The sequence below is a fragment of the Chelon labrosus genome (assembly GCF_963514085.1).
Source record: "Chelon labrosus genome assembly, chromosome: 21".
Classification (NCBI taxonomy): Eukaryota; Metazoa; Chordata; class Actinopteri; order Mugiliformes; family Mugilidae; genus Chelon; species Chelon labrosus.
The window spans coordinates 13,818,186-13,832,412 of NC_140354.1; the positions used below are offsets into that span (position 1 = coordinate 13,818,186).

Sequence of the window (14,227 nt, forward strand, 5' to 3'; positions counted from 1 at the left end):
TACGGTCGGAACTATATGATGCCTTTTTTTTTTTAAAAAAAATACAGTCATCATCTGCTGCTCTATTAGCCGTCGCAGATTTCCCAAGCACATGTCAAACACAGCTGACAAACATCAGCAATATTCATTTCCATTCACGGCACTGAACGCGCAGCAGTGGCGTGAGCTCCGAGCAGTGCAAAACCATTTCCAGTTTTTCACAAAATTCACTACTCCCAATCTGCGCGGATCTGCGTTCCCCCCGCCTGCGCACACATCTCGCTGCTGACGTTGCTCGGGAATCCGTTGTATTAGGATTTTCCTTGACTGTTCAAAATCCGCAACAGCAGACCATAAAAAATGGATAAATCCAGTTTTATTTCAGCCTATCGTATTTCCCGTCAGTGCGGCTGTTGTGCCTCTGTGGGTCATGTAAACTTTGTACTCTCTATTTCCACTGTAGCAATTCTGGGAAGCCCTGCAATACAGCAGCACAAATCGAGGCCATGTCGGAAAAATTGCACGAATAAAGTCAAAGGGAATGACTGCGAGACAGGAGAGAGAAGAGGGGTAGTGAAAACATTTTTGGGGAATTCTGCTTTCATTCACACTGGCACCTCCTCCTCCTCCTCCTCCTCCTCCTCCTCTTCCTCCTCCCTCCTCTGCTCATTCTCCCACTCCACACACATACACACAAAGCCATCCATAATTGATGCTAGCTGTAGGCAGACACTGGCGGGCTGGACTTTATAGCGCAGCTGGATGTGCATGGAGGAAGGCAGAGGCGAGATGGTGGAGCAGGTACTTCTGAGAATACACACTGTTTTACCTACATCTCTCTCTCTCTCTCTCTCCCTCCCTCTCTCTCTGTCTCTCTCTCTCTCTCCCCCTTCTTATTGTCGCTTCTGTAGGCTACCCTCGCTCTCATTCCATACTGTTTATGCTGTGGCTGCAGAGGGCAGCGTGCTGCATGCTCCTTCTGTGGATCGTGTGTGAGCTCACAGGCGTGTGTGCAGCTCATGCGGGTTTGTTCGAAGCGCTGCGCCAGGATCCGTGCATGGAAGCGTCGACATGCATGCGTCTCCTTCTTCGTACCCTATTCTCTCGTCTTCATGTGTCGTAGAAGCTAGCAGGAGTCCCTGAATTCACGCATGAGTGAGGGAGAGAGAGAGAGAGGGAGCTGCAGCTCCATTTGTTTAGCGGTGTTAGGGTGACAGAGTATGGAAATGTGAAGGAAGGCGGAAGCGAGCAATGTTATTTGTTCTGATTATTTTCAAGTATTTCTCAACACAACAGTGAAATGTAATCCCCCCTCAGTTCAGTTTAAATTAATACGAGCTTGAGTTACACTCTGCATCACAGTCTTTGCTGAATAGCAATGAACGGAGGGCTACACAATACAAGATAGTCACAGATATTCGCATATCATGTGCATCTTTATTGATTTGTTTTATTTTTCTTACCATTTCGTCAAGTCAGCTTAGCTCAAGCATTACAGGAAACACTATAAACCAAGACAAAAGCTCCGCTATAAACTTCCAGAGAACTAACAGTATGAAGATGCACATTCAATATCTTGCAGTGATTTAAATAAATAAAATAAATAACGTGATCAGTTATTTCAACGTCCCATTGCTGAAGTGACCTCCACCGGCCGTGTGAATCATAATGCTTATCGGTCAGGAAAAAGAAAGAGGAGGTCAGGGTTGTCAAGGAGACCGTCGGGCTTTTCCTTTTAATAGTCACTGATCCTTTAACTGCAGCATGACCCCAATCTTCTTCTAACCTTAACCAAGTCATTCTTCTTTTAACCGTGACAGCAAAGGTTCCTTAACCCGAGCGAAGACATTATTATAACCCAAAACCTGAAACCCCAACCTCGCCGGAGAGCTCTCACAGACGGCGCTGCCCACGAGATACGGGCGTCAGAACGAAAACAAAAGCTTGCGGCCCCCACATGGTTGCAAGGTGTCCCTCAAGTATCAGTATTTGGCCCACTGCTGTTTAAACTGCGCATGAATAACTCTCTACTTATGCTGATGACACTGTTTTGTATGTCAATGTCCATGGCAATAAATCTGGCTTTTACAACAGCAACTTCTGATGACATGCAGATGTACCTGATAGATTTGAACTTATTCTAAATTCAAAAAAGGCGGGATTGTTACTTTCTCAAGAGCTTGGAAGACCTTTGTTGAATCAGCTTGGGTTCTTAGATATTTAATGTCTTTAGTTGAGTTCAGAACCAAAATTAGCAACAGCAGGTCACATGAGGAATCTGCTTTAAAAGTACAACTTTTACAACCAGGAGAGACTATTCACCAACAGCATGGAGCTTACGACTAGAATGAGCTTCAAACAACACTTGTAGTCGCAGATGTTTATATTTTTTCACGGTTTTAATTACCGTGGTCATGTGTGTGATGGCTGTTTTAAGGGAATGTCACTGTTGTATATTTCTGTTTGAATAATTTGTTTCTTTTGCAAAACAAAACTTTATCCAAATGACATTTCCCGAACAAATAAACCTTAACAGGCCGCTAAATATGTCTGCATGGTAAATGTATTAACTAAACTGCTGCCATCTGTCATCCATCACAGTTTACAGACCCTGGCTTCCATTTGGCTTTCACCTTCTTCCATTCACATTTTTTTGTGTAAAATGGCGGATTGCTCTGTCTATTTAGACGAATTACCGGTTTGTATACAGCCTGTCTGATCATCCAACTGATCGTGTTTCTCAACGACTTGGGCCTGTTTTAAGTCTTACCGGAGAAGTCCTGCATTTGCGGTGATTCCTGGTGGCTGGTGCTGTGAACGTGAAGCACATGTTGCGCTGAGGCAGATCCTGCAACTCTTTGCATCATCTGGTAAAGTGTTCGACTGAGCTCACGGAGGAAGCTGACTAATAAATGCAGCGAAACAAAGGCTGCAGTGTGGCATCTCATGGAAACCAAAATAAGGTTTTTATGATGTTCTCAGAAGAACAACAGATTTCAGTGGAAGTAGGTGCCAGGGCATTTCCATTTAATGAGGGAGTGAACAAATGCACGGAGAAGAATTCAGAGAGACATATTTATCTCAGAGAATGAGAGAAATTCCTCCTTCTGTGTGTTTGCTTATTCAGAATTTTAAATGTAGTCCTTCGGTAGCCTGTGAGTGTGTGTGTGTGTGTGTGTGTGTGAGGTTAATGCAGTTGTGTGTGTGAGTGCAGTGTGTTTGCTGGTGTGTGCGCGCAGTGCTCTGCCACGTAAAGCATATTTCAGTCTTCTAAATGTGGTTCTCATTACACAGCAGAGCGTTTAGCCAAGACCGGCCGCCTGCATCCTTTTCTCTCCTTCACTCTTTCTTTTTCCTACATATGGCTGCACAGTTCTCTCTCTCTTTCTCTCTCTCTCTCTCTCTCTCTCTCTCTAATGGCTGAGACATAAATGTCCCACAGGAGTAACTTCTCCCGCATGCACACTCGCGCATGCATACGCACCGCCGTGCACTCTAAGTGTTTTTGAAGCTCGTTCACTTTCTTTCCTTAAATGTTTCCACTATTTTTTTGGGAACGGCAGCTATGGTCTGTGGAGACCGCATTACTAAAACACATCATCTCCACACACTATTATTGTTTGGCAGCTCTGGCCCGAGCTCATTTGTGAGGTTTTTGGTTGTCAGAACTTGCCATCCTTCAGCCTCTTCCTGCATATGATTACTGGAACACTGGGCAAATACTGGCTTCATTTCCCACATATCAGTGTTTGGTAATTCCTTTCTTTAGAAATCAAAAAAGAGCGGCATCCTGCGTGAGGAACAGCATTGCTGGACTGACTTTTAGTAGCCCTGACAGAACGAGTCAGAAGTATTAACTGGCAGCCTGTGTCTGGATAATGACATCTACTCAGGGTTGTGCATTTCCACTTGTGTTATTAAGTGTAGCAGATGGAGAAGCTGATAGAATTATTTAAAAAAATAAATAAATAAATAAATAAAGCGCAAAGTTCTCCAGAAGAAGGAATGTGAGGCTGTTGCTCTGCTGGTGACATCTTGTGAGGGGCCTCCGTGACCCAGACTTTTTCCAGTGCATCCCTCAAATACTTTTTCACTTTGGGATCTAGGGAATTTGGAAGCCAGGTCAACACCTTGCTCTGTTTTTCATGTTTTTTTTAGTTGTCCCTAAACCGTTTTTGTGTCAGGCTGCATTCTGCTGACTGCTTCCAGGCTGGTCTGGTCTAGGGGGGTGGTACATGTCTTCGTAATATCCACACCAATGTCAGGTCCAAAAGTTTCCCAGCAGAACATTGCATTCTCACAAGATCGTCAATGTCATTCACTTCTCCTGTCAGTGGTTTTAATGTTGCGGCTGATCGGAATATTGAGAGCATTTTTCTCCGCATGCACAATACTCAGGGATTTCACTTGTGCTTAAGTGTACTATGAGTGTGCGTCATTTGGTTGGTGCGTCTGCGATGCCCTCTATGATCAAGCGGATAACCCTGCTGTCTCAATGATGGATAAATTGGTCCTTATTACGCAGGACAGCTTTTCAAGTGCGTTTTCTCTACGTGGAGTAGATCTGAGTGTGTATGTGTGCATCTGCGCGCCGGCAGTAATGCAATAGAGCGGAGTTCATTTAACTGAGTCTCATTACAGTAAGAAGTAGGGCGCTTTGATTGAAGAAAGTCTTTCTGAGGCAGCTATATGCTAATCCAGTCCGCACTGTGAATGTCCACTGGTAATACGCACTGGCTACTTGCATATTTATTTAGCCAAAACTCATATATTTTCATTACAAATGCAGCATTTTTGTTAGCAGCTTGCCCATGAAACAATATTTGATTTCTGGTCCTGTGAAAAAGCGAAGTCTTAAACAAAATAGATGAGTGAAGTTTTATTGGCTGAAATCTGAAAGTTTCTTAAGTCTTACCACCAGTGGGAATATGTAAACCTGCCTCGTGCCAATGTGTTCTCATTCTTAAAGGTGTCAAATACTGCCTTTTATCCATTACTCTAATGTTAACCCAACTGTGGCAATATTAGACGAGAGCAAATGCTCCGGCGACATATGGGATATAGCTGAAACCTTGACAAAGAGAGAGAGCAGGCTCTGTGTGCCAAAGGAATGCTCATGGAAAAAGTTACCCCTCTGGGCAGCATGAATGTGCTCAGTCGGTTCTTAAACTTGCTGACTCTCTCGGCAAAAAAATGCCAATGAGTCTACAGGACAAACCCAACAGGATTCATCCTCTGGGGAACACTGGTATTTATAGTAAAGCAGTAGTTTTCACAATACAGTAATGCATCACTGGCAAATTGTAGAAATTTGGGCCTGAGTGTTGGACTACTAGATATTCTTCTGGGGGCCAGTAGTATTCCTACCAAATTCCATTTCCATTTTGCCCAACCAACGTCGCAATCCATAGCTTATAGCTTTTGGATTATGCTACTCTAATTCTGTGTGACATTGACATGCCTGCAAGCCTACGACTAGTAAACACAATAAAGTAACATGGGTTTTTTGAGAGTGTAATTGTGGTGTTATAAAATTGTATGTGAGAAAGGGTCAAAATCTCCAAATACGGAATGCTGGAATGGTCCTCGAAACTAAAAAGTACCTCTCTTTGCCCACACAGGGTAACCAGGACACACCGGCACCCCCGGACCCATCCATGGCGCAGGCTTACCCGTCCGCCCAGTTTGCCGCCCCTCCCCAGAACGGCATACCTGCTGAATTCACAGCTTCACACCCCCATCCGCATCCACACTCACACCCGCATCCACACCAGCACCCAGCAGCACCTCAAGACTACACCGGGGTCCAGGCTTCGGTCACCGAGCATCCACTCAACATGTACCAGTCCTCACAGAACCACAGTGAGCAAAGCGGGTCAGATTCCATCAGTCAGACAGTCACTGGCACAGCCACAGTAAGTCGTTTTGGGAGATGTTGGTGGTTTGGTTTGGGGTTGACTGGGTTTTAGAGTTTAATGTTTCTGCGTGTTGTAGCTTGTTTATTTGGACCATGTGAGAAATGTGAAACTGATATTAGTACTTAGTAATTAGTAGCACTCTTAGGTATTAGAATCAAATGAGAGAATAAGCATTACATCCTTAATATTAAAGTAGGAAGGATATACAGCTTCCAGCACTGCACCGGTCAAGACCAAGGTCCAAACCTAGAGGGTCCAATACTCTCAAGCAAGTTTTAAAACCAACTTCAAGCAAACCAATTACCAACAACAGGGTGCACCCCTGTTGTTGAACCTAGATGCAAGGGTGTACATTTGAAAAATATGCAGTAAAGTTATTAATGATAGCTAAGATATTAATGGCAGCTAAAAAGCAAGCAAGATAGATAGGCCCACAGCCTGCAGGTATAGGGGTGCTAGACTGAATCATCAACAAGCAGTCATGGGACTTGATCATGATGTGAAAGCATGGACTTTTACGACTGGGTCTTGACGAGAAGTATTGGATTCTAGGACTAGAACATCACAGGTTGTAGGATTACAATGACTGATGGAGAACTAGATGGCGTATGAGATTCTAAGAACTGAAGATTTTGGTGATTGGATATGAGCTTCTGCAAAAATGACAATGCAAAAAATTTACATCAATGAATAATGCTACTAATCTGGCAAGTCACACTGCACAGAATTGTTAAATATTTGCGGGTAAATACACCCTGAAAGTGACACAAGCAAGTCTGTGATTCTTATTCCCTGATACTTTAAAATGACATAAGTAATTCAGAATGGACAAAGGCCCTTTGCAATGCTGCAACTGATGTTTCACTCAGCCTGCATTTGGACAGATGAGAGTTAAGGGTTCAATGTAATTTAAACTTCTGAACTCTAATGCTAAAACATCTACTGTGACAAAATCCTGTGGTTTGGTCTTCAATGCTTTTGCAGCATGGACAAATCTGCATCAAAATCTGGTGACACCAGCCTAAACCGACCAAAGCAAACAGGAAAACACACTCACAGTTTGTCTTTAGTTTGCACCAAACAGGACAGATGTCCAAGCTCCAAAGTTAATGTTGGTGCAGTTCTACAAATGTCTGGCTGCTAAATAATCACAGTGCCTTTCTGTAAAGGCATCTTTCCTGACTTCCTCTAACATCTGTCTTATTCGCTGAAAAAGATGATATGGGGAGTTTTCTCTATTAAAACTGTCCTCGAATATGTTATGCCAAGCTCGCCAGTTAGAAAGCAGAGCAGTCAGCGTAGGTGTAGGTGAGCTCAATTTGGTCCTTCTTGTCCCTTCCACTGTGCTTCCTGTTCAGCTGCGTAGTATATCTAGAGAACAGGCCCTAGAGTGTTTTTTTCGGAGTGTTATCTGATTATCCCGCCAACAATCCAGCTCCCCAAAGACAATCATGAGTGATCTCCGGGGGCATTTTTGAGGAACAGTTCTAATAGAATTCATACAATTTATAAAGCTGCGTATATGAGTGCAGCCTTGCAGGCGACAAAAAATCCAGCTACTTGTTCTCTGGGTTTATAACACAGTACGTTTTCATAAATATTTATGACACCACTGGCCTTAAATGTCGACTGAAAAAGAGAAAAATGCTTTGTTTCTTTTATTTCCAGACTACATTTCCAAACTTGATTCACACATTAATTATTGATCTGAATCAAAGATTAAGTTCTTGATATACTGCTGCTTGTTGCGTCAGTATATTATTGCAAAGAGTAGTCTGATGAAATATGCCTCAACCAAAGGTGATTAGTTTTGCGGATGTTTAAAAAGAAAGACTGACTTGACGCAGGACTGTGATATGAAAGCTGAAGCAATGCTCCAGATTAAGTAAAATAGTATACTCTAAACAAATCAGCAATGAAAAATAAAGTTATTTAAGCCTATCCAGTCAGACAGGAAGGCTTTTATGCATCTGGGCTTCAGCTTGACAAATTGTGCCAACGCATGGAAAATATTTTTCACACAGACCTTGAGAAAGTTGAATTTTAAAAAAACAAAAACACACACACAAAAAAAAAGAGACATTTCATTCCACATTTCTCAAGGTCTGAGTGGGAAATACCTTTTTAATGCAAGGTTTGTGTTTCTGCATTGGCGCATTTTGCCAACCAAAACCCAATCAGACAATCGGACAGTTTGGCCACCCCTAGGGTGCAGGTTTTAGCTGCAAATGAACCGCATATGTGGTTTATGTTGTATAAACTGGATAAACAACTCATATTTAACATGTATTTTTCCCTTAAATAAGAAATAGCAGAAAAAAATAAATAGGACCAGCTATATAATTAAACAAAGACGCTGTTTATACTTCTGCAGGAGGTAGATGGCGTAACCTTCGCACGTAACCAACACAGGTGCTAGCCATTTATACTTCTGCGTTCGTCAATCTGGCTAGCTCTGTAACAACACCACCCAAACACTAGTTGGCGCTGTGTCTTTTTTGCCAGTTTGGTTCATTTTTGTTTCTACTTCCTACTTCCCTTTCAACAATGGCGACTGAAACTTTCACCGAAATACTCGACGAAGACGAGTCCTACAAATGTTTGTATCTCCGAAGGTTAGCCTTTCCTCAATGTGTTCCAGGGGTCGCGTTAACCGAATATTTTCCGCCATTGACCGTTTTTTAAAAACGGTGACGGAAAAATCTGAAGGCCATCTGTCAAAATGACAGATTGCAATTCACACCCCTGACCACTTGGTGGCAAGTGAGCATATTAATTGGCTCTCGGTTAAGCAGGGATCCACGAGTCTCGGTTAAGAGTCGGTTGAGTTTCGTGTCTCTGCCAGCCAAGTGAGTGACTGCTGACTCTCGGTTAAGCAGGGATTCATGAGCAGCGGTTATGAGTGTATTGTGAATAAGTGAGTGAGTGTCTGAGTGCCTTAGTTTGCTAGTGGTCAAGTCGGGTAGTACGTTTTGTTTCTCTGCCGAGTGGGATGTAAGATGTTTGAATGGTGCAGTTTATTGATTATATTAGAAGCAGCCGGAAATAGTAAAGCGGAAGTCTGTGTAGGGTCTGCGTAGGTTCTGGTTGATGCAGAGGTATAAACTGTGCATAAGGATGGAATAAAGACAATAAGCAAAAATAATGAAGACAAAACTTAAAATACTCCAGCTAAGAAGAGAGTGCCTTCCAGCAATAAGTGGTTCAAAAGACAATATCTTGGTCTTCCATGGCAACATAGCTATAAAGAGTTTCAGACAGAATAGTACATACATTTATTTGATTATCAGGATTTTAGAGTTGATGCAAATGATGGACAGTATTCAGAACCACAAACCAACCAATACACAAGGGGCAAGTTTGTAATCCAACATCGGTCATATCATAATCACCTATACGGTATGATATCCAAAAAGCATGATCGGTGACCTGGCAGTACATGTTGAGTCTAAACCCACGTAAACAGCAAAATTCCCACAGAAACGAAACTGTGGTGGAAAATATAAAGACAGAAAGATATTTCAAAGAACGACAGTCAAACTTGAATCCAGCTGCACACTGCCACATTGTCAAATAGCTGGTGATCCGTCCCCGGCAATCGGTTGCAGAGCCGGCGATGTGATTTTCCATCTTTAATGTTTCAAACGTAAATAATCTGTTTTATCGGGAATGCAGCACTCGTTTATGTGCCGGGTGCTGAGAGTGCTGTGTGATGATTTATTCGCTGCAGCCCCCAAATTACTCTACCAGAGGAAAGAGTGAGAGAAAGAAAGCATGCTGGCAGCAGCAAGATGGCACACTGTACCTCTGGAAGTCTAATCAGTTTTCCCTCTCGGTCTGTCTGCTGCACCCCTTTCCCTTCATGATCAAACCCCACTGCTTTATTTCTCTCTCCGTTGCCTCGTCTTTTCAGCCGCCCTGTGTGTCTCGTCTATGAATCTGTATTTCTCCCAGCCCTGCCTGCTTCAGCTGGAAAAATACAAAACACTGTGAATGTAACAAAGCCAGACGATACTAATGACATACCTTTTGACATCTACATGGACACAGCTGTCGAACAGGCAATAGAATCCTGCTACACAATATTGGCATTGTGTAGCAGGAAATTATGGTGACTCCATATATGAATTAGTTCATTTACTGTAAATGCCGAACTATGGATACAAATAAGAAAGTCATTAAGCTGTCGGTGGTCAATGCATTCGGTCAGCATCCTAGGTATAGGCTGATAAGGAAATCTCATATAAAGTCTTCTACTACCTCAAACCTCTAAAAGTCCTTAGCTTATTCAGAATCAGAAATGCTGTAGGTGAAAACCTCCCACAAACATCTTGGACATGCTTCATCTGTCTGGCCGTACTCTACCAAACCCAGTTTCATGCCCAAGCATGCGACAAACCCGTCGGTCCCTTGAGGATACTCTATCAGTGCCACATTCTGACTCACCTAGGAATGAAAAGTAGACATGTATGGTGCACTACCGGAAGGCAGCGATCATTTACTCAGTGTCCACAACGGGATATTGCTGGGGAAGGACTTACCACCCTGGCAACCTTGAGAATGGAGCTTGCGGTGGTAAACACTGCGAAAGGGTCTATTTTTATCAGAAGGGTGTATCTGAACCCAACCCATGGTCTTTTCCCAAACCTAACCAAGTATTTTTGTTATCTAAATCTAAGCAAGCAGTGATTGAAAACAACAGAAGACGTTCAATGGGTTCGGGGGAGGGGCCTCTGTGGACCAGGCTTGTTCCAGTGCATCCCACAGATACATGATCAGTTTGAGATTTAGTGAATTTGGAGGCCAGGTCAACACCTCGTGCTGTTTTTCATGTTTTTTGAGTTGTCCCTGCTGGGGATGGATGCTGCCATTAAGGAGTGTAGGAGTGTTATTGCCATGGGGAGGGGGTGCCTTGTCCGGTCTAGGTGGGTGGTACATGTCTAAGTAACATCCACACAAATGCCAAGTACAACAGTTTCCCAGAAGAACATTGTATGTCACAAGATCTCAATGTTATTTACTTTCCCTGTCAGTGGTTTTGAAGTTGTGACTGATTGGTGTATATGAGGTTCTGTAGTGGATTTCCCTAATTACAATGTGAAACCTAAAGTTACCACAAAAACGTCATGCAGAGTGACAAAACTATTAACCTTGGTCTGGACTTTCCATTCTGGTATCATCCATCGGTGTTTGAGGAACATGCCAAGTCATATTGTATGTGATCACTAGGCATTGTCTGGTTTTGGTTCGTGGTTTCGGGGTTTAGTCCAGAGGAAGGACAGCCTCTCCATGTCTATAACAATCAGTCCAAGAAAATGGCCGGTAGCGGGGTTCTGTTAATACACAATACCTTGATATAGCTTCAGACCTTTCTTAGCCTTTCCCCTTGTGATACTGATCCCACAACCAAGAAGATTCATCCTCTCACCTACGTATAGGTAGTTAACATGTTCAGTGTTGAAGTGAGTTTGAGGATCTACCTCAAACAGCAGCAACTCTGCTTAAAAGGAGATGTCACAGTTTGTAAGAATCCCTGTTAATCGGTGACATCTGAGTACGTTTGTTTGCCGTGACTGTCACTTTTTTTTTTTCCAGCAGCAGTTGCTGAATTATTATTTCACCGCTTCCAGCTTGTTAAGACACTGATAATAACTTGAGTGATGGCCTAATTGAAATGTGCGGCTCTTGTAATTTGAAAATGACACTTGAGGGATTACTCTTTCAACCATAACATAACCACATGCCGACGTAAATCAGATTTTTTAATCTTTCCTTCAAGACGGTGAAATACTCAAAGAAAAATAATGATAGACTTTCCTTTTTACAGTGGAATTACATTGAAATATTATGATTATGTGTCTTCATTTTCTGTAGATACAGAAAACTTTTTTTTTTTTTTTTTTACCAGATTCTATTATTAATGCCTTTGAACAGTTTAGATACGGAGCTTCTGGCACGCCGTACCAGTGAATGTCACAGTTTATAAAAAAACATTTAGAGCATGCAGAGTGTTCTGTAGATATTTGTGGATGTAGTGAAGGCTGGATTTGAAAAGAGTGTATTGTTTCAAAAGTGTTGCCCACTGAGCACATCTTGTTTTCAAAGTAAGAAGAAAATAGGATACCTCTGTGCTTGCTTACTCTTTATTTAGACAAAGTGAACCCACTATTGGAAAAAGCTTTTAACAAACTGCAAAAACGTGTAAATGGATTGACTTCTTTGCATAATGTTGTGTGGCTGAAGGGAGAAATCTCTTTCTATCTGGTGTAGTGTGGACTTTGTATGCTGCGTATGCATCCAGGAACCATTACCTCATCTAGTCAGAGTGTTTATAGAGCAACGTCAGCCTCCTTTCCCCCTCAATGTGAGCCCCACTCTGTGTGGAGTGGGGGGAGAAACGGGAAAATGAAGGAAATAGATTTTTCTGAACTCGCAATCAAACCCAGAGCATTTCTGTAAATGCCAAAGTGCTTCGTGTTATTCCATCGAGACATTTTGTATTTCCATGTTTTTGAAATGAAAGTGCCAGAAATGCTTAAATAAAAAAAAGAAATGTATGTTTGTTGGGGATTGAAAATCAACGAACTTCAATGGTTTCCTTTCATTTCAAGAGTTGATGTGAGAGGGTATCATTCCGCTTGTAAACTAATCCATTGGACTGATTATCACTTGATACACTGACAATTGTGCTGTACATTTTAGACCTAAAATCTTGTTCACCTTAACCCTAATTTCCCTGATACCCTGATTTCACTGACTGGACTGCCTGAACTTTGAACTAACAATACAAACAACCACACGTGAGGCTGAAGGGAAGGATTTGTCGGTTGGAATGATGGATTGCCGCGTCTGGTACAGACATTCAGGCCATAGAACAGGAATCCTAAAGAGGAGGTTGTCCCAAGCATCAAGGATGACTTGATACAGGATTTTGACTTCCTCAGCCTCTCCTGTCTCTTCATGTAATTCCAATCTGACTCCATGATGCTGTGACCAGGGCTCTGTGCACTTCAAAATCTACTAAATGTAAACTAATGAATGTTGTGTATTGAAGCAATGAATGAATGAATTACTTAAAAAAAAATAGCATAAGAATCAGTCCAAAACTTAGGGCTAACTACTTAATTTCCAAAGAAATGAAAAATGAATGACATTGCCATCGTTATTACTTTAATGCTAATTAGCAAATATTAGCGGCTTAATGCTAAGCTAACCATGCTGACCATGGTGAACATTATCTAACCTTCCAACTTCAGGACATATCAATTTGAATGTCTCAAGAATTATGAAAAATATCAGTATAAATTACATGAAACCCTACATCGTGCTCATTATTTCCATAGCCATGGCTGTTGTGTCATATTTAATGCTAATTAGCAAATATTAGCAGCTTAATGCTAAGCTAACCATGCTGACCATGGTAAACATTATTTAACCTCCCAACTTCAGGACATTTCAATTTAAATGTCTCAAAAATTATGTAAAATGTCAGTATAAATGACAAGATACCCTAAATCATGCTTATTATTTCCATAGCCATGGCCACTGTGTCATATCAGGCAGTTCTTGTTCTTTTAGTGACTTGGTAGAGACATTTAACAAACCGCATATAGGACACTGACCAATTGTAGCTTACCATTTTTCTCAATTTTCATTGTGGAATTTGTGGCACAATGGGAGAGTAGTTAAAAAAAAAGTCATGTTTTTGTCGTTACTCTACAAGGGAAAAATTAGCATATGTTTAGCCCTATGTCTTTCCGATCGGGGTATCGTTATAGAGATATTATGTAGTCTGAAAAAAGACATAAGAATTTTGTTTCATCTTTCTTACCGATATATTGGAGAGTTAAGTCCCTACATTGTTTCTTCAGGTTCCATTTTATTATCTTATCTCCATCCCTGAAAACCTGATCTTAGCCATCATCTCCGTTATCATCTCCAGAATATCTGAAACCGCTCCACGTTCACCCTGGCTTTGGCCTCACACATTAGTTTCCGATGCCAAAAGGGATGAGATGTGATACTTAGTCTCACTGTTTGTTTGTTTTGTACCTCCACCGCGAGTGTAGGTGGATGCCGTCGTAGCCAAGGAGCTCTGCACAGATTGCAGTCGTTGCTGTGTATGTGTACACTCCTTTCCATATGTGTCGGTACGTACCTAGGCATTGCACGGAAGACGTGCAGACTGCAGGCCTTATGTTGCTTCTTTTTCTTTTCAAGCTTGCACACCCACTGAAACACATACATACAGTGTATATGTATACACACACAGGCTTTATTTTTAACTAGCTTGGAGCCTGGAGGTGGTTGTTAGCAAAAGGAAGATAAGG

The 14,227-nt window shown here is 42.0% G+C and overlaps 1 protein-coding gene across 5 annotated transcripts in view; it reads left to right on the forward strand.

Annotated features, from left to right (window-relative positions):
* Positions 1-742: 742 nt before the first annotated feature.
* The window catches only part of rbfox1 (RNA binding fox-1 homolog 1), a 55,369-nt gene continuing 41,884 nt past the window's right edge, over positions 743-14,227 (forward strand). For all 5 annotated transcript variants that reach the window (XM_084570777.1, XM_084570779.1, XM_084570775.1 and 2 more), the window contains exons 1-2: positions 743-780; positions 5,601-5,894. In XM_084570777.1, coding sequence (XP_084426903.1) covers positions 748-780; positions 5,601-5,894 — 327 coding nt within the window. In that variant the 5' untranslated portion in view covers positions 743-747. The remainder of the gene's footprint in view (positions 781-5,600; positions 5,895-14,227) is intronic.